This window comes from Macadamia integrifolia, unplaced genomic scaffold, assembly GCF_013358625.1.
Source record: "Macadamia integrifolia cultivar HAES 741 unplaced genomic scaffold, SCU_Mint_v3 scaffold1448, whole genome shotgun sequence".
Taxonomy (NCBI): Eukaryota; Viridiplantae; Streptophyta; class Magnoliopsida; order Proteales; family Proteaceae; genus Macadamia; species Macadamia integrifolia.
The window spans coordinates 54,774-74,941 of NW_024868205.1; the positions used below are offsets into that span (position 1 = coordinate 54,774).

General features: G+C 35.9%; 2 protein-coding genes across 3 annotated transcripts; both read left to right on the top strand.

Moving 5' to 3' along the window:
• Positions 1 to 5,851: 5,851 nt before the first annotated feature.
• LOC122063751 (glucuronoxylan 4-O-methyltransferase 1-like) lies at positions 5,852 to 7,180 on the top strand. The gene has a single exon (XM_042627459.1). It carries the CDS (start codon positions 5,954 to 5,956, stop codon positions 6,830 to 6,832), a length of 879 nt encoding a protein of 292 aa, XP_042483393.1. The 5' UTR covers positions 5,852 to 5,953; the 3' UTR covers positions 6,833 to 7,180.
• A 6,454-nt stretch (positions 7,181 to 13,634) lies between these two features.
• LOC122063744 lies at positions 13,635 to 19,123 on the top strand. Of its 2 annotated transcripts, none has more exons than XM_042627450.1 (3): positions 13,635 to 13,956; positions 15,854 to 15,968; positions 17,812 to 18,359. In XM_042627450.1, exons 1-3 carry the CDS (start codon positions 13,744 to 13,746, stop codon positions 17,850 to 17,852), a joined length of 369 nt encoding a protein of 122 aa, XP_042483384.1. In that variant the 5' UTR covers positions 13,635 to 13,743; the 3' UTR covers positions 17,853 to 18,359. The 2 variants fall into 2 exon arrangements, with proteins under 2 accessions (XP_042483384.1, XP_042483383.1); XM_042627449.1 differs by lacking the exon at positions 17,812 to 18,359 and adding an exon at positions 18,942 to 19,123 and having other exon boundaries at positions 13,640 to 13,956.
• Positions 19,124 to 20,168: the final 1,045 nt, after the last annotated feature.

Consider the following 20,168-nt stretch of genomic DNA (forward strand, 5'->3'; position numbering starts at 1 on the left):
TTTTTTTTTTTTTCCAACATAAGAATAAGTGGGAAGTAAAAAGAAGAAAATTATAAAAATATAATAGGGTGGAGCCAGCGGTTCAACACTTCAACCAATGGGAGGGCTGGGATGAGAGGGACATAGGGAGCTTTTCTAAAGGGAGAGAGAGAGAGATATCTAGGTATATGGTATACCTACGGCATACCCAACCTTTTCAATATAATATTATAAAGTTTGTTTCATAAGAATTAAAATAAATAAGTAAATAAATATAACTATGGGGAAATAATCAAATAAAGAAGAATGATTCTCTTCCCCGTCACTATGCATAGTGAAGTGTAACGATTCAATATTTGTCATATGGCGAAACATGGGTTAGTTTAGGGGTGTCAATCGGCCAGGCTAGTCTCGTTTGGGCTTAGATGGGCCTATACCTCTAGACCGTGACCTACCTATCTAAGAAAAGAGTCGGTCTCGTGTCGGGCTCGGTCAGGTTTCGGGCTTTGACTGGGTTTCTCCTAATCGGGGTAGAATCGGGCCTTAAACGGGGTTTTAAGATACTTTAATATATTTTATTAGATCATCAACAATCTATAAGATACGTTGCACTTAATTACATTCAATAATTAATAAAAATTTCAATATATATCTCATTCTATAATAATAAAAAAAAATCAAAATTTGCATATAAACGGTTGACCTAAACATGTCAGGCCGAGTCAGACTTGTAAATGGGTCGGGCTGATCAGGAGCCCATTGGGGTTACCCTCTTGCACCGTGTACTATTATTTATAAATGGGCTGGGCTTAGGCCCCACACATTTAATAATCGGTGCATGTTGGACCGTCTTTTAAACGCTCAGGCCAGTCTTTAATTCCATTTGAGAGTATTCTTTGTTCTTGGTGTTATTTTTTTTTTTTCAGATTTTTTTTATTTTTTTAAGAATTATATTTATGAAATGAAATACTTTTTTTTAAGGATTTAGTAGATTTTTTTCAAGACAAGAATCAGTGGAATAAAAGAGAAGAAAATTATAAAATATAAAATTATAGGCTTTTCTTTTCACAAGGAGTAAAATAAATAAATAATTAATTGTTAGACGGAAGAAGAAAAAAAAAAAACGCAACAAAATCAAATAAAGAAGAAGGGTTTACTTCCCCATCACTATGCTTAGTGAAATATAACGTTTTAATATTTACCACATAGCAATACATGGGTTAGTCCATGTGATTCAATTCAAGACTAGACAAGCACTTCATTGGTACAATTTCAGCTTAACACGAGTTGAAGAAATAGCTAATATTATAATAATAAAAAATTATCTATATTATTTTGTATTTTATATTCATTCCATTTGAAGGTATTTTGGTAATTTTATAAAAACTTTAAATTAGAACTTGAGTAACTTTCCTTACTTAGGACTAAAATTGGTCATTGAGATATAGGTGGGATCCTCTTTCACATGGACTGACACATGTACCACCAAGTGACATATAGTAAAATAGTATGCTTCTTTTTTTTTTTTTTCCAAAAAAGTAGTATGCATAGTACTGTGATGCCTAGAAGGACTCAAAGAAGAAACATGAAATTATATAGGTCTACTATTTTATATTTTAATTAATATCAAAATAATCAAAAGGACGATGAATATTTTTCTAATTGTTCTACTTCTGAACATCTTATGGTAAAATAAAATGGAGCATACCATAAAAGATGTCGGCTGATAATCCAGTCTTATACATAGTTTTAAGAATCAGATTGGATTGTCGGGATCACCTACATCAGATCAATGTCGATTGAGATCGATTTTCAATCATGTCAATCCGATATCAATCCACAAATGAGAGATAAGTGTAAAAATAGAAAATGAATCAAAATACTAAATAAATAAATAAATTCATCCGATTCAATCTGAATTGATATCACTTGAAATCGATCCTGAATTTTAAAACCTTGGTTTGATAGGCTCTTCAATTTTTTCTTTTTCTTTTCTTTCCCATCCGCCTCTTGCAATCAAACATTACTAGAAGAAAGTGCTTCCCGGTTAGAGGTTTCGAAAATGAACTATATATGTGACCAACCCTTGAAGTGGCTGTTTTGTGACCCAATTGAAACTAGTTTAATTTGATTTTCTTCTCTCTTTTTGTAAAGAAAAGTTAAAAGTAGTGTAAAAGGTTAAATGTTCTGATTAAATATAAAAAAATTGCTATGAAAATAAAAGATTAATTTTTCCTTTTTGAGTTGATGAAGAACCTCATGAGCCTTTCTGGTTTTACGTTTTACACTTAATCTATGTAATAGATCAATTTCAGAGAGACCTAAGTTAAGAACATTTGTCGACACACAATGACTTTAGATCAGCGTAGCTACACCTAGGATGTAAAAAGGTTAAAAATTAAATAAACTTCTTATAAAAAAAAATTAAATAAACTAGTTTAAAAGCAATTCATTTAAATAAAATAGGATATCAAATAATAAAAATAGTTAATTAATGACTGGCTCGGGTTCAAGCTGGGTAACCTTGCAATAATGCTATTGTTCAAGTTCAAACAAACATAATATAAAAAATAATAATAATTAAAAAAAAAAAAAGTTTCATTTCCTTGGTGTAGAATAAATGAATAGGGTCAAACAAATTATTGATACATGAGGGCCAGGGACAAACCGTACTATGCTTATCAAATAAGTGGCAGCAAAACAAAGAATATCATAATACTAAGTCATGGTACATTTATATAAAAAAACATGAAACTATGAATAGATTTTGGCATATTATTGATGAATCTCTTGATCACATATGCCGTATATTTTTTATTGTGTACAATGAATGTTGGGAGTTTCAATGATACAAGAGTCCAATCATAAGGTTGCTCTATGAATGATAAAAGGAATCTTCCTTCTTCCTTCATGAGGGAAAGAAAATTTAATTTTCAAAGATTTCGAAAGATAAAAATCAACGGATGATCACAAATGCCAGCAAACGATCACAAATGCCAGCAAGAATCATATATTTGACTTTAAAAAATAAAAAACTTTGTAGGTGAACTCTTTCAATAGAGCCAGTGTTGAGCATGGTTTAAATTTCGATATCATGTGATCATGATTGATACCAATATCGACACTATTAATATCAATTGCATTGGCCCATATAGGATGGTTTTGCTCCATTTTTATTAAAAATTTTGATTTTTGGACCTATTTACCTTTACCATGAACTGTTACGTACATTGATATAGTATCAAGTTGAGATACTTTGAACATACGTTATTGACATGGTATCAAGTTGAGATCTCTTGCACGTACATGTAGGTGGAAGTACACTTTGTATGCTGATACTTTGTCCCATTTACTGCCGTTTAAATAATTAAGAGGGGTATTTATGGAATTAAAAGGTATACATATGAAACCTAAATGCATGTGTAGGAGATTTCAACTCTTAGGTATTAGTTATATAAGTATCAATATCAATATCAACCTTTTTAACATGGCTCATCTATCTCTCATGCGGCAAACTAGAAGAGAGTTATTTTGTGAAGAGGTAGTTGGGTCACAAAATTCCTTTCTCCAAAGCCTAATTTCAGCTTGATCCAATTGACAAATTAAAACTTTGAAAAATCAAAGATCATGAGAAAGTGCACAATAGTGGTTAAAGTATCACAGAGCTACATGAACATATATGGAGTATTTGACTAGTTTGAAATTTAACATATGGCAAATCTAGTTAGATCAACCATGTCTCCCCTATGCAATGGCAATAATAGCATCATCACATGTGGAAAAATGAGGGTAAAGGTGTTAATTGGTTCGATTTTGGTGTATATGGTACGATTTGATTTGATTTGAATCACATTTATTTGGCTAAAATCAAAATTGCACTATTTACTAAATCGTTGCACTTTCTAAAACTGCAACCGTTTAGCAAACGGTTTCAATTCCACGGCAAACGACGCTTCCGCAAGATCAATGGAAGATAGTGGGCATACCAAGACTCGAACCCACAACTAATCGAATTGAGCAGTGATGTGTTGAGGATATTTTCACCACTAAACTATCAACCCCATTGGTGAATTCTGTCATATTCAAATGTGTGCGCTCTATCGAATAGAATAGCAAAAAAGAATATGCATGTATACTATGCAATGGAGGAAAGAAATTGGGAAAATTACATGATTACTCACTTTTGGATTTTTCTTTATAAAATTACCAACAAAAAGTTTTGGTTAACAAAAATACCCAAAATTGGGTTTGGTTTTACAAAATTATCCACCTAAAGTTTCAATTAACAAAAATATCCAAAATCAGGTTTGAGTTTACAAAACTACCCAAAATAGTGAGTAAAGATCTTCCACATATAATCATGTTTTTTTTTTATTACTGAAATTTTGAGTGGGTAGTTTTGTAAACCCAAACTCAATTTTGGGTATTTTTGTTAACTTAAACTTTAAGTGGGTAATTTTGTAAAGAAAAACCTAATTTTGAGTATTTTTGTTAACTGGAACTTTTGGTGAGTAATTTTATAAGGGAAAACCCGTGGGTAATCAAGTAATTTTTCCAAAGAAATTTGATCTGAAATCTATTGCATATATGGTAGACCAACCTTGATGTGGACTGTATTATATCCTAACGTGTACTCCAAAAAGATTCCATAACAGGCGGTGTTTGATTAGGACATACAGTAGAACATTTAACAATCATGCACCGCTCATTGACATTATTTAATTTTTTTAACACCTAAATCACATTAAAAGAACTTAAAATAAGGAAGTGGTTACATAATGGCAGGCGAATTTAATAATGGAGATTAGATGATCACATGCTTCGGATTTTACTCCGGCGCAACGTGATATTTAGCGTGCATTCAACGGTCATAAATGCTTTGACATGGAGTCTAAGGTGGTGGTACGAAGCCCAAGACATTTCTAACCGTTGAATGGGTGCTAAACACCATGTTTTACCACAAAAAATTCAAATCCACACATACTTCACCCTTGTTTATTCTGACAACGTATTAGCTGTTGTCTTAGCCAAGGTTTAGGAACTCATTCCATTTCAATGATTGAAATCATAAAAAATTTGTCAAAATATTTTTTCATGTGTTTCACTGAGTCATTTTAGATGATTAATGGTTAAAACAATTGAAATTAACGAAACAAAAAATGATTGAGATGATTAAAATTTCAATGAAAAGTGCATTTTCTGTGTTAAAATGAATGGAATTTTAAAAAACATAGAAATTGTGTCTTTTTGTGTTTCATATATATTTTCATAAAAAAAATATACCAAGAATGTGTTTGGTAGTCATTCAAAAAAATGTTTTTGACGTCTTTCCATTCTATGGAAATAAAAAGACCAGAATAAATCATTTGATGTCAACTTGGTGTTTTTTGGTTTTCATGGAACGAAAAAGAAAAAAAAAATTGAATATGCAAAATGATGAAATGACGAAATCTTGTTTCGTTATTTTGGTTTTATTCCAAATACAAAAAAGTAAACAATTAGGGAAAGCATCCTTGAACTAAACTCACCAAACACCATTTAAAAAAAAAAAAAATTGATATTTTGACATAGAAACTGAAAATACTATTTTAACATGAGACGTTATTTTCTAAAATTGAATGAATACCAAACACAGCCCAAGTTTAAATTGAATGAATACCAAACACAGCCCAAGTTTTTGGACCTTGGTGTTAGTGTATCTTATCAATCCTGTTATCAAAAGATTCCAATCCAATTAATTTAACCAAAGTAGGACCACCCTAACTGTGGTCCTCAATTAAGACATTGTAACGGCTCAAATAAAATAGTGTGACCATAGTTGTCTTACCACCTAACACCTAAACCCCACTAGCTTTCTCGTGGGGTGGACAATAAATATCACTAAAACCTGTGTTCCCATTTCCTCCTAAGAAAATAGAAAACCAGTCTTCTCTTTAAGCAAACGCCTGTTTTCCAATTCCTTTCCCTTTCTCCAATGGCCTTAGGGAACCAATTTGAACAGAATCTCAAAATAAGATCTGCAACTCAATTGCCTCTTCAAGTCAAGCTTCTCATCGTTGGTTTCTTCCTTGCTTTCCTCCTCTTGATGTTTAGGTCAAGCTTCTTACCTTCTTCCCAGAACAACCCATCATCTCCAATTCCAGAAATCAAATCAACAGCAACATGTAACAAGATCCCATCACCATTAATCCAAGCTTTGATCCACTACGCAACCTCAAATACTACCCCACAACAAACATTCAAAGAGATATCAGTCTCAGCTAGAGTCCTAGACAAGAAGTCCCCTTGTAATTTCCTAGTCTTTGGTCTTGGTTATGACAGCCCCCTCTGGAGTTCATTAAATTATGGTGGCCGAACGGTTTTTCTTGATGAAGATGAATCATGGATCAGGCTAATCAAGGATAAGTTTCCAGATTTAGAGGTCTATCATGTTGGGTATGATACCAAAGTGAGAGATGCAGAGAACCTTTTGAGGATTGGTAAGGAAAAGGAGTGTGCAGTTGTGAGTGATGGTAAGAATTCCAAGTGTCAGCTCATGTTGAAGACATTGCCAGAAGCGGTTTATGAGGTTGAGTGGGATTTGATAATGGTGGATGCACCGACGGGCTTTCATGATGAAGCACCAGGGAGGATGGGAGCTATCTATACTGCTGGAATGATGGCTAGGTATAGGAAAGAAGGAGAGACTGATGTGTTTGTGCATGATGTCAACAGGGTAGTAGAGGATAAGTTCTCCAAGACCTTTTTGTGTGAAGGGTACATGAAGGAGCAAGAGGGTCTTATTAGGCACTTCACAATTCCAAGTCATAGAGACAGTCCTGATATGCCTTTTTGCCCTTCCAGTTCCACCTAGAGAAGTTGACAGAATGGGTTGATTTATTTGCTCATGTTGCTACCATGGTCCCTCTCATTTGTTGAATTGTATCACTCAAGTTGAGTTTCTTGGGAAACCATGAATGCGATTTGCATCTTTTGTGTTCATGTGATCTGGGTTCCAAGGCTTTTGGGGCTATGGCTTGGTAGGATCGAGATGAGTATGTATTTACAATTTGAATTCTTCTGCTTCTCTCTGTTTCCTTACCTTTTTGAATTGAACAGAATGTGAGTTTTTCATTTCCCCTTTCAATGGGAAAACAGATTTCTTTTTCTGTTCCTAAATGTGGTAACAAGAAATGAGTTCAACTATGACAATTGCTTCAAATGATTCCAACTTGTTCTTGCTGATTCAGAACTTATCCACCAAATGCACTTGTGGCATATTGCATCTTAATTTACATGATCTTGGTTTTAAGGCTTTTGGGGCTATGGTTGGTAGGATGGAAATTTGCATGTAATTAGAATTTGAGTTCTGGTGCTTCCTCTTTATTTACTATTATAATTGAACAAATGGGACTCTATGTTCACTACAAAACAGAATGGTGAATCATTTTGTATAATCTTGAATCAGTGGTCTCTCCCCCAAGGAACATCAGTGCTTTACTACAGCAAAATGCATATCAAAGAAGACTGCTGGGCTAAAGATAATGAGCATCACTAGATGTTCATAAGGATTGTTGTAAGCTATTGTGTTTTTAAATTCTTGTAATATAATCACAGCGTAGGAGTTCTTTTAACTCACAGGGCACAACATAGACCGTAGCCAAGGACTAGTTCCTTTGATGCAGCTCAAAGCATGGGTGAAGTCTACACATACAGTGATCCATGACAATCTCTTGTCATAACCTCATTCACAAATCTAATAAACCCTTTACCCTTATTGTTCATGGACAATAGTCTGCTCATGCCTGACAGCAACTGCAGTGGTAGAGGGGATCTGTAGAGTTTCTTAAAAACATACGTAGGCAACTTTTGATGTGGGGGGGGGGGGAACTCAACTCAGCATTGATGCTTTATCACTTCCAATAGCTAGAGGAAATTACTAGGCATTATCATCCATGACATTTCAAATGTCCCTCCTAAGATCATAGGATGAGGCACTGTTCTATATCTTCTATGGAGTGAAGAGCTGCACAAATTGGCATTCCAAGGTATTATGTATCAGTCTCTGGGATGAATTCAGTCTGAATTGGAGATGGTTTGCATATCCAGTTGGATAGGTACCAATATGAGTATTCCAGCCCCTTATACCCAATACTGATACTCTGATACTCTTGAAAGCGGAATTTAGAATGCATCGATTGAAGAATACTGAAATTGTGATGGATAAAAATTCTTGGCACATTGGTGGAAGAGATAAAAATATCTCACTCACACTAGCTCAGTGAAAGATTCTCATTCAGTTCAAGTGAATGCTCTCTAGTCCTATCCTCCCTTTGTTTCATCCATAGTTGTCACGGCGACAAGGCGAACCAAGGCGGTGGAGGGTTGTCTAAGCGCTTAGGCGAGAAGGTGCCCGCCTTAAGGCGAACTAGGCGAACAAGTGTTATTTTTTATTTTTCCTATTTTTTAACATTATTTAGTAAGTTATATATACCTTGTATCATAAAAAATCAAGACTAAGCCACATTAAGTCATTAAAAATCAACATTTAGCCACATCAAATCATAAAAAATTACCATTAAGTCATATTAAGTTATAAAAAATCAATATTTACAAAAATGTTCTTATTCTATAATAAGTTTGACTGGTCAAATGATTTTATTTTTACATGAGACTTTTTGTATTAGTTATAATATAAAACCAGCTTTCTAATAAGTCTAAGATTACTTAAATCTGAGTTGCAATGACAAAGTTATGCTTCAGTCAAACTTATTTTTAAGTGCGCGAATACTGTTAAAATCGCCTGAATGAAAATAATTTTATGAATATCAAAACAAAATATTTTTTTACCGGACTTTTGGATTTTAGCAATGTTTTAACATGATAGAATTTATAAAATTTTCATAATTGAGAAAAACCCTAGCATTTAAAAGTTGAAAATCGTCCCTATAACCAAAATCCAGTTTTTGTTCTTGGACTAGGGGGTTGAATTTTTATCTTTTTGGAATTTGATTTTTAAACTATTTTTATTGGATTCAAATAGGGGGTATTTGCTTATTTATGAATAATATCTTAAGTAAATGAAATAACAAATATTAATAGGGGATATTTGGCATAAATAAGTGCTGAAACACAAGGCAACATGCAGTGCAACAAGGCGGCTATCGCCTAGGCCCCAGGCAAACCGCATGGACGCCTTGGCGACGCCTTGACAACTATGGTTTCATCATTTTGGTTGATATTTATGGGGTCTTGCACTCTTGCCAGCAGAGTCCTTATTCTTTAGGTTCACAATCCACCAGGCTGACTGATACATGAAAGCCCCTTAAGCATATTCTAATGACCAAAATACCCTTGTTAACAGCCAAAAATATCAAATATTGAATTTGAATGATCATTCTACATTCTATCAAGCTGGTGAAGCACTTTATGCTTCAAGACATGTCATGTGACAGTAGATGAGTTGATCCATATGATCCTCAGATGGATAGTTTTCTTGAAGGAATTCACAAGAAGGTTACGCAAGAAGATAATGATCGCTTACTGGCTTCACCTTCTGCTCAGGAAAATATTTCATATGATTCAACAACTTAACCCAAATTCTGCTTCTGGCCCTGATGGATTTTCAGGGTCTTTCTATAGAGTTGCTGGCCCTTGGTGGTGGAGAGGTGGTTGATGTGTTGAAGCAATTTTACAGAACAGGTTGTTTATCTGATTCCTAAATCCAAACAGGCAGATTCAGTGGTTAAGTTCAGACCAATTGGTCTATCCGACTTCATTTACAAAACCATAGTTAAGTTGCTTGTTAATAGGACGATGCCTCTGCTTGAAAAAATCAGATCTCTCAAGCATTTTGAGTATGTTTTCTACAGGTTAATTCAAGACAACATTCTTCTTGCTCATGAAACCTTTCATACTGTTCAAAAGAATAGAGGAAGATTGGGTCTCATGGCTCTTAAGATTGACATTGCACATGCATATGATCGAGTGGAATGGTGTTTTATTCGGCAAGTACTCACTGCTTATGGATTTCATCCTAAGTGGCTGGAAATGATAATGATTTGAATCTCAACTAAAGAGGAGTGTGTCCATTTTGCTTAATGGAACCCATCTCCAGTCACCTCTCTCTCATGCAGCATACATCAGGGTGACCCAATGTCCCCATCCATATCCATTTTGTGCACAAAGGTATTGTCCACCTACATAAATTTGGCTATATTACATAAAAGATTGCATGGTTTGAAGATTGATCAAAATTGTGATCCTTATCCCATTTGAGCTTTGTTGATGATATCATTCTATTTGTATAGGCATCTCCTCAAGAACCAAATTCATGGAACTCTGTTCTGCAACAATGTTGTTTTGCATCAGGTCAAGAAGTAAACTTGCCCAGACTTAGAGCCTTCTACAGTCCATCGGTGTCTTCTGCCACGACGAAGCAATTGACAAACCTATTTCAGATTCAACCTTGAACACGCTTGCTACTTATGCTTACCTCTCTGTTCATCAAGAGTTCCAGAAGAAGATATGAAAATATCAGAACGAGAGTCATCGACACCTAATGCAAGCTGATTGGTTTGTGCTCAATCTCTTTTGCAGGCTCTTCCTCAATAACATATGTCAAGCTTTCATCTCCCCTCTTGGGTTCATCACTCTATTGACAAGTTTGGAAGAGACTTCGTTTGGATGAAGTTTGATAGTTCTCAGTCGGTACACATCATCAACTGGCATACTATTTGCATGCTTAAAAGGATGTTCAGATTGAACACTAAGGCTGCGTTTGGTTGCAGGGGAAATGGGAAAGGGAAAGGGAAAGGGAAAGGGAAAGTGAAAGGGAAGGGAGGTGAAGTAAAGGAAATTTGTTTTCCCTTTTGAGTCGTTTGGTTGCAATAGAAGTGAAGTGAAATTCATTTCCCAATGTGTTGCAAAAACACAGAGTTTATTTACAAAATGAAGAAGAGGACGAACATAAGTGAAGAAGAAATCAAACCTGTGGATTAGAGATTCCAAATTCTTTTCCCGAGGAAGAGAACCAACAACTTAGTTACAAGCAAACCAAATGCAGCATCTTATTGAGAAGGAAAGCCACGAGCAGAATGAGAGTTATGTCAGAGAGAGATCGTCTCACCCCGCTTGAGCAGGTTGAGAGTCGCGTGAGAGAGAGAGAGAGACATCGCCTCACCCTATTCGCAGGGTGAGAGTCATGAGCGGGGTGAGAGTCGCGAGAGTGAGAGAGAGATCGTGAGAGTAGTGTTTTCTTTTTTCTTCCTATTTTGGTGGGGAAATAAAAAGGGAAATTTTAGTGTATAAGTGAAATTTTTTTACATATAAAATATATTTCTTTTGCAATCAAAGATCTAAATTTATTTTTCCTGGGAAAAAAAATTCTACTTTAAATCAAAAATTTGCATTCCCCTTACAACCAAATGAAGCCTAAGCAATCAGTCATAATGAATTATGCTTTGCTGACTAAAAGGGATTAGATTTTGACATTAATGAAATGGAAATAATTTCAAAATTTTCATTCCTGCAAGCCGAATGTAAGTCTTCTACATCTTGGGCATTCAAGTCTATATGCTGAAAAAGCCCTTTCTTGCAAGCTGGTTTATATTGACATAAGGAAGGACCCTTGGGTCCCCAATTTGACACAATCTCTTCCACCTTTTCGTCTCATCATTTCCTTCCTCCCACCCTCCCCAAGGTCAGTGATCTCATTCTTCCCAACTACACTTGGAATTCATGTTTGATTCATCAAATTTGGCCTCAAAATTTTGCTAATATGATCCATCTTCAGGTAAACTAATCTGGCAAGATCCCTTATTGGGTCCTAACTAGTCGCCTCGGCTTCTTGAGTCATCGAAGAACTCTCTGCATCTCAGATATCTCAGGTGTCTCATGAGATTGCTACTTCTTTTTGGCTCCAGATATGGCATACTGAGTGTTGTCCTAAAAATAAGAATTTTCTTGTAGAGTCTTCTCTTGGCTGCTCTTCCTCCCCTTCCCCTTCCCCTTCCCCTTCCCCTTCCTCTTTTCCCCTTTTCAGCCAAATAGGTCCTTCTCTCCCTCTGTAATGTCCCCTTCTGTACAAATTCCTTTGCTAGTCATCAGCCTATAGTTTTGTCATGTCCCTTCTCTCAATTTGTTTAAAAAAGTCAAAAGTTACAATATCACTCATCAACTCAGGCTCGCCTTACTATTCCAAAATTTATTTCTCATTCCATCCACTCTTCTCCCAAGATGAGAGCCCAACGAGCATTTATTTTTTGGCTTCTATGGTTTAACTACAATACAGCTCTGTACCCTGGAGTGCTTCAGTTGTATGTTGTCCTATTACAACATGTTGGTCACAGATTCAAAACTTGGAAACAGCTATTTCTACAAAGCAAGGGGTAAGGTTGCATTCATTTGCCCACCTCTCAAACCCTACAGCAGCGGACCTAGTGTAGTGGAGTGCTCTTTCTATTTACCAAGAAAAGAGAGCTGTAGGGAATGACAAAATCCCCATGACTAGTGAATGAGTAATTTCTTTACGATATTGTAGTCTTCCTGTGATAAACATCAGTACTCTTCTACAATAACAAGATTCCTACAAGGCAAGACTCCAACAATAAGGATTACAACCATCAATAGCTGTTGATAAGGGTTGTTGTTAGCTATTGTTCTTAGCAAGCACTTCCCAATCAGTTAAATTCTTTGTTATGACTTGTGACATTAGATTTATGGGCAAATGTTTCCCACATTTTGATTGAGAGAAAGTGACAATGTGAACTTGTGAGTTCATGACAGTAGATGAGTAGAATTTTGGCGAAGACAAAGAAAGGTAACCATAACCTCCTAAAAGCTTGTACTCTTTCGAAAGGGCACCAACCAATTGAACAAGTAGTTGTCTTCAATGGATAGATTCATATGGTGTAAGATCTGTAAAAATCAATGGCAAGATCACAACCCTAATTCAGTAGAGGAAGTGGCTGGCACTCAAAGAGATACTGTTCCCTTTTATGACAAATTCTTAATGGAAAATATTATAAGATCGCATTCCTAAAATCATGGTTCAAAAAATCGGAGAATCAGAATGGGAATTGGTTGTCCGATTCGATTTGAAATTGGTTGTGATGGATCTTGATTTCTATAGATCTGAATCAGAATATTTCAATCAAGATTCCCTTGAATCGGTGGATTTACATATCAAATGACCTATTCTAAGCCAATCTGAATTGAAATCGATAGGGTCGATTCCATCACCAATTCTTGTTTTAAAAATTAATATAGGTGAAGAGCCCTAGCCCCACCTTGAGCCCGAATAGGGCTTGGGCCAAGTTTTTTGGCCCTGAGGGTGAGTTAGGGTTGAAAACCCCAAGGGTCGGGCTCGAGCTGAAGCTGTAGCTCGGTCCAACCCAACCCAACCTGACCGAAAATTCAACTCTGAATTTTTATATTAGATTTTGAGCTCCTCTTGGTATTTTATTTTTCTATATTTTTTTAATGTATAAAATATGAATGGCAAAAATAGGTCAATCAAGGTTAATCCAACTATTATAGAAGTTAAGATCAATCCAATCTTGTCTAACCCGACCCAATTCAGCTCTGACAGGGTCAATGAGTATCGGATTCAGTGGATATGAATCCAGCAGGATTGGATCTGAATATGAACCCGACGGGGCTAGGTGAAGCATAGAAGGACGAAAATAAGATAAGAGTGGCATTGAGAAAACCTTCTGGTCGAGTCTCACACTTCTCTCTCTCTCTCTCTCTCTCTCTCTCTCTCTCTCCGTGTAGCTGGTGAAGATGAAGAAGGAGCTTCTCGCTTCTGCCCCATGGAGGGACGTAGGGAAACCCGAAAAATTCCGAGACGCAAAGCTTAAAGCTACCAACCAGCCCGGAACGACTCCTACGATGTACGTTCCTCGCAAGAAATCAAATTCCTCCACCACCGAAGACGATGAATCTCTCTCCGAGCTTGATCCTGAGCTCAGATACAGCTTCCAGAGGAACTTTCAGGTCTTCTTTTGTCCCCAAAACGTGACTTTTTACCAAAAATTTATTCCCCCTCCTCCAATTTCAAATATGATGGTGATTTGGTTTAAACTTGTATTCATTAACATGTGTTTGCTATTGCTGCAACTCACGTCTGCTTCGTATTTTTACTAAAATTTGATGAGCCTCAATATGTTAGGTCGATTAGAGAAAGTGACTAATTTAGCTGAAACCCTATTCATTATGGAGTAGATTGTTTGTTTGCCCGCCACAAATTCCCCCCAACTAAGAAGAATGCAATGCTTTTGAGATGAATACACTTCTGTTTGGGTTTTTCTTGTCAACCCATTTCCTGTTTTCCACTAATTGGAGTACCAAATAATTAATTTTCAATATCACGGACGAATGTGAAATTTCCACCCCCGTCCATTGTGTGGTCTGGAATCTCATCATATGAGTGGTGTATTAGGTGAAAAGAAATGGTATCACAGAATTTTTTTCTACGCTGTGTTGACGATGCAGTTGTTTATGCAATGAGATGAAAAAGGAGCCACTAAAGAGTGGTCTACAAGACTGCCTCAATTGGGTCAATTGCTGTTTGGCCACTGTGGCACTCCCCTAGATGAAGGGTGGAATAAACCTCAAATAGAGAGAATAAGGGAAATTTTTGGAGATCAATTTGTGGTTCTCAAGATTTCAGAGAGTTTATAACAAGAATCAAAAGTTTATATACTCAAGGTGGAGAACTTGAAGGAGGGATTGAGGGAGTTTAATTGTCTGACTGCTTCTGATCTGATCCTACAATGTATTGTTCCATGAATGTGGGAGGAAGTTCAATTGTCTGACTACTCGCTTTTCTTGTCACGTCAATGTAGTAGTTAGTAAAAGCTTGGTCCTATATGACCTTGTTCTTTCCGATGTTACATGCGTTCTATATGGGAATGTGTCAAGGAATCAAATCTACTGTCCTCCAAAACTTAGGATACAGAGATTTGTCCAAGAATGGGTATGGGTACAGGGACTTTCCTAATATATTCAAAAAGGGGGATTAATGTGCCAAAAGAAGGGTTGTTCTTCATCATCACAGGTACTCTGGGAAGTGTCCAGGTAACAGAGCTTCTTCTTCTTCTCATAACAGGTACCCTAGGATGTGTCAAAGTAACAAAGGTTCTCTTTTCATTTCTAGACTGGATCAATTATCAAAACCTGATGATTTTGATAGTTTTCCTTACACTGTGAATTCTTTTAGGTAACATCTGTATATGTTGTTGATTCATTTTTTGAAGCTACATTTTGTCTTTTCCTCTGAACATTTCTCCTAAGTGCATATGTATGGTTCTTGAAGCGGGGTTTTTATTTCATGAAATTCATGGCTTGCTGATTCCATCGTGGTACTTGATGAAAATGAGTAAATGACAGATTTTCTGTTGATGGTATATATTTTTTAATGCATTTTTGGGGTAAAAACCCATTGGTTTCAATTGTTTGGCACGTCTTTGTAATTTTACTTATCATCCATGTCTTGAGGTTGCTAGCTTTCTTTCTGTAACATTGGAAAGAAGTCTTCTTATTCTGTGTGGGTTTCATTTTCTTCATTCTTATATAAACTTGGTTCCCTTTTAAGATCTAGATTGAAAAGCTTTGTATTCCTGTCTTTCCACAGTATCTACTTATTGCCCCTCTGTATGCTTTTCGGATAATTTCATGAATCTTGTGTTGTTGTAACCGATAACTCAAATTTTATCAGCATCTAATAAGATTTCATTTGCAATGATGCTTCTTGAAGTTATAAGTAGGATACTAATTCTCTCTTGTACTTGATTTACCCCCATTCAACTGTTCATCCTCTCATTTCTTATATCTATATGATTCTACATTAGATTTTAATGAAATATATTATCATTATTTCTTGAATATGCAGTTTCTTCAACGAGTTTTTAGCATCGACACTGTTGTGAAGCCTCTTCCTCCTGCAATGGCATATAATGTTTCCCGCAACCTCAGCTTTTTCACTCGCATTTTCACTCAGTTCTTTGGTGAGATTCCCAATACACATTTAAGTATCTTGCTTGTATGATTTGGTTTTGTTACCCTAGACCCACATTTTTATTTACACTATCCCTTTTATTGAGACTGAACCCAAGTTTTGATGAGGTTGATTACATTTTTTATGCTTTCTCTTATCAATTAGTATAACCCTTGATAAAAAGAAAGAGATGCTGTGAAAAAAATTAGGCCTCTCACCAACTCCAGCCTTGGCATCTCACCAAGGTTTCCCTATTGCATCCCACGGTAGAACAGTTTTGAATCCCACAAAACCATGCTCCATCTCACGGAACTGACATTCTCAAGGCTAAATTATTTCTCTAATCAATGGTAGTGGGTATGATCCCCTACTCTTTACTTATAACTTCAATGAAATAAGAAAAATAGGAAACCCCCTATGCATGGAAGGTGGAATCCCGTACAACCCAAAATTTTCACAAAATAGAAACCCTTCTAGAAATTGACAAAATAAAGTTTATGGCTGGATTGTAGCATATCTATCTAACCCTTCCAGAAACATTCCCAGATAAAGAATACAACTTAGTAAATTAGGAACTAACACTAATCCTGTATAGGCCTTAAATCCTTAATATTTGGGCTTATAGAATTGGTCCATTACAATAGCACTCCCCAATAATATTAAACGCATGGCCCATATAACCCATTGTATACTCAAAAGTAAACATATTAATCGATTCTTGGTCCAGTTTGATGGCTTTTTTGCTGCTGGCCTTCTTGTTCTTTTGAACTGCATCATAAAAGTGATCCAATGAGTAATATTTTAATTGTACAATTATCAGTTCATCGCTGTTACTCTAATTGCCATACTTATCCCATCACCTAACTATATGAATCCTTTTCTGCCACTCACTCCATCCGGAGCCTTATAATTTGTTAAAGTGTCAGTCTTCAAAATTATTTGCCACTTAATTTGTGTCTATCCTGTCTTCGTCTTATTTTTTTTAGGTTCATAACTTAGGCCATATAACTCCTCAACATGGTTGTGTTTGAACTCCGTTGCGGAAAACTGCAGTCTTAGTCAACAATTTGAGGGTGTGCTCTTAAGTTCCCCCAAATGCATCGTTTTCTTGTTCTATCCTTCACTAGAAAATTAGCCATTTCTATGTCCTCATTTTGACGCCCATTAATATGGATGTCATTCTGCAAACATATCCATTCCCGAAACTGCTTCTTTTTACCTTCTTTCACAATAAATAACAAGTTATTTCTTGATTTCCAACATGTGCTCCATGAAACTATAGCCGCCTCCCCCCCCCCCCCCCCCAAACAAACAAAAAAAACCTTCCTACCAAAATTTTGAATTAGTTTTTCCATAAAAGTTTTCTTGCAGAAATGATTGGTGTATTTCATTCACATAATAAATGGAACACAGTCCACTTAAACCACCAAATGACTCTAATTCTATGGTTTACTCATCCTATTTTAGATAATGGCATAAATATATCAATCTATCCCTGTGTGGGTTCTCTGTTGACAGACTATGCTAGTCGTCATGGTTTATACATGTATAAGCTCTCCTGAGCATAGTTTTCAAGGCGTTCCTAGGTGTCCAGGCTCTTTCTTGGGTCCAAGGTGATACCGTCCCTTGTTGACACTTCACGAGTTTACATTGATTTATAGTAATTGCTTTGTTTTTTGATGAATATGATTATATTATATCCCATGCTTTCTTTATTAAATGTTGGTTTTCTCATATTAGGTCATTACTAACATATTATACCATATTGCATTGATATGGCTACTGTGTTACATCAAAGCATAATTATATAAATTATCATTGCTATTTTACATTTTCCTATGCTGCACGCCTAGAATGCATAGGCAATGCCCCTCCAATGCCTTGGATTGCCTAGTCGCCATGACAACTATGCTCCTATGTCCTAACCATGTTAGCCAACGTATCCGCTACCCTGCAAGGTGGCCGCGGGGGGGAGGGGTGGTGGAGAGGAGGATCTGAAGCATCTGTTATAGTCACATTTTTCAGTGAACTCTCTCTTCTGATGGATGATAACAGCCTCTTCCAACAGCACAACTGTGGATTACAACATATAGCATGATTATCATATGATACTGCTTATTCGTCAATTTTAAATTCATCTAATCAGGGTTATTTTTAGTTTTTGTGGCTGTGTTCCAGTCATGTACAATAAAGCACTGTAGTCAATTCGTATCATGTCACTCTATTGTTTGTATTCTTCACAGAAGCGTTATGCCAAGTCCATAGAATGTGCCAAACAGGCCTGAAATAGTCTGTAGAGTATACATATGGTTTCCATCACATCATTGGTCAGATAACTACTCTTCAAGATGTTTGAACATATTATATTTGCAGAGTTGATATACACGACCATGATTATTCACTTTTTCCTTGATCACAATAATTTAATTTAAAAAAAAAATTGTAAAGGCAATTCAGTCTTCGCCTGTCTTGCTCATGTTCATATTGAAATTATTTGCTTGGAGAAACTTTACATCCCATATCTATTTAATATGTCAAATGATATGACATATTGAAGATAAAGTTACGGCCATCCATAAAGGTGGTTGTGCTTCCAATAGAAAGATCCAATGGCTCATCGTGGTGGCTTGCACTGCCTCTCAGAAATGTATATAAGTGTTTTCTTTTTCTTTTCTTTTTTTTTTTTTTTTTGGGGGGGGGGTGTGTGGGGGTGGTGTGGCAGGGCTTTTAAATGGGATTGGACCTTGAGCTCATGGTTGCTGTATGATATGCCAAGGAATTCGGCTGCAGGATTGAGCTTTCCTTTTGTTATTTTTACCCTTCATTATCCATGTTTCAACTTGAATGAATGAGAAATTAGCTACTGTAATAACAAAAAATACTTCTTAACTGTTACTAAATTCTTTCCATTTAGTATCCTTTTCTCTGAAGTATACTTAATAAGCAATTTTCTTTCTAATTTCCCCTTTCCTACTTGTTTCAGATCCTGAAGGCATCTCAAATGCCCAGAAATCACTTGGGTTAGGACAAGAAGAGAAAGTGCGTCGTGTTCGTTGAGAAAAATTTTCCCACCCAAATATGTGACTCCCAAGTTCTTATCATCATTAAACCCTTTGTGTGTTTATGTTTTATCAAGCAATGGAAGATTTTAATCATTTCATCTCATCTCACTTCTATGCCATAATATCTCCTCAGTTACCTATTAGACTATAACACATCCATTGCCTAATCATTTAACTTGGGATCATAATGGATCAGCATTCTCTGGGAATTCTATTGAAGTCAGCTCAAGAATGAAATTATCACTTCCCTCCGAGCGGCAGAGGTCAAGGTGCATATGAGTCAAGAAAATTTTGGGTATCAAGTGTTGAATCAATTATATATAATATGTTCCCCCTTTGTCATTGCAGGTTGTATCTGACAAGCACTGCATTCAGCTTCTCTCCTAACCTTCTCATCTCACTTTATCCATTCATCTCTGACCTCCCTATGCATTGGAAATCAGGATTTCAACTCACTTCTACCTTCGGCCTGTGCCCTGGAAAAATCCTGTATCAACCATAACTATCTGTCTGAAGCTTCCCAGATTATTGGTTATTTCTGCAATATGGTCGACTGACGCAGCCACTCCCAATAGTGGTTTAGAATTTGATACCTTCATTTAATTACCCTTTTGCCTTATTTTTATAAGTCCATTAAGTTTATTGTATAAAAGGGTTTTTAAAAATACGTTGAAAATGACATATTATTGTGTTATAATTATCGAAAGGTATCATTGTCATTCACATTTTTAGATACACATGAAATGACACAATTATCCTTATTGAAAAATTTTATTTGACATTTTTAATTGTTATACTAAAAGGGCAAAACTGCAAAATTATTAATTATTTGACATTTTGGGAGTCTCAACGAGAAAATCTCTCTCTCTCTCTCTCTCTCTCTCTCTCTCTATATATATATATATATATATATGTTAAGGTCCATTGACCATTATCCTTCAGGCCTTCACATTCATTTTCTAGGGGAAAGAATCCCCACACTTACCCTTCACAGATGGGTGATTAATATGATAAGGCTGCAAAAGGGTTCATTGCCAGTTGGATCCTTTTTGTTTCTAGTATATAAAATTGTGGGGAATATATATATATATAAGTAATGTAAATTGATTGAAAATCAACGTATGATTGGATGACATGAAGATATTTCA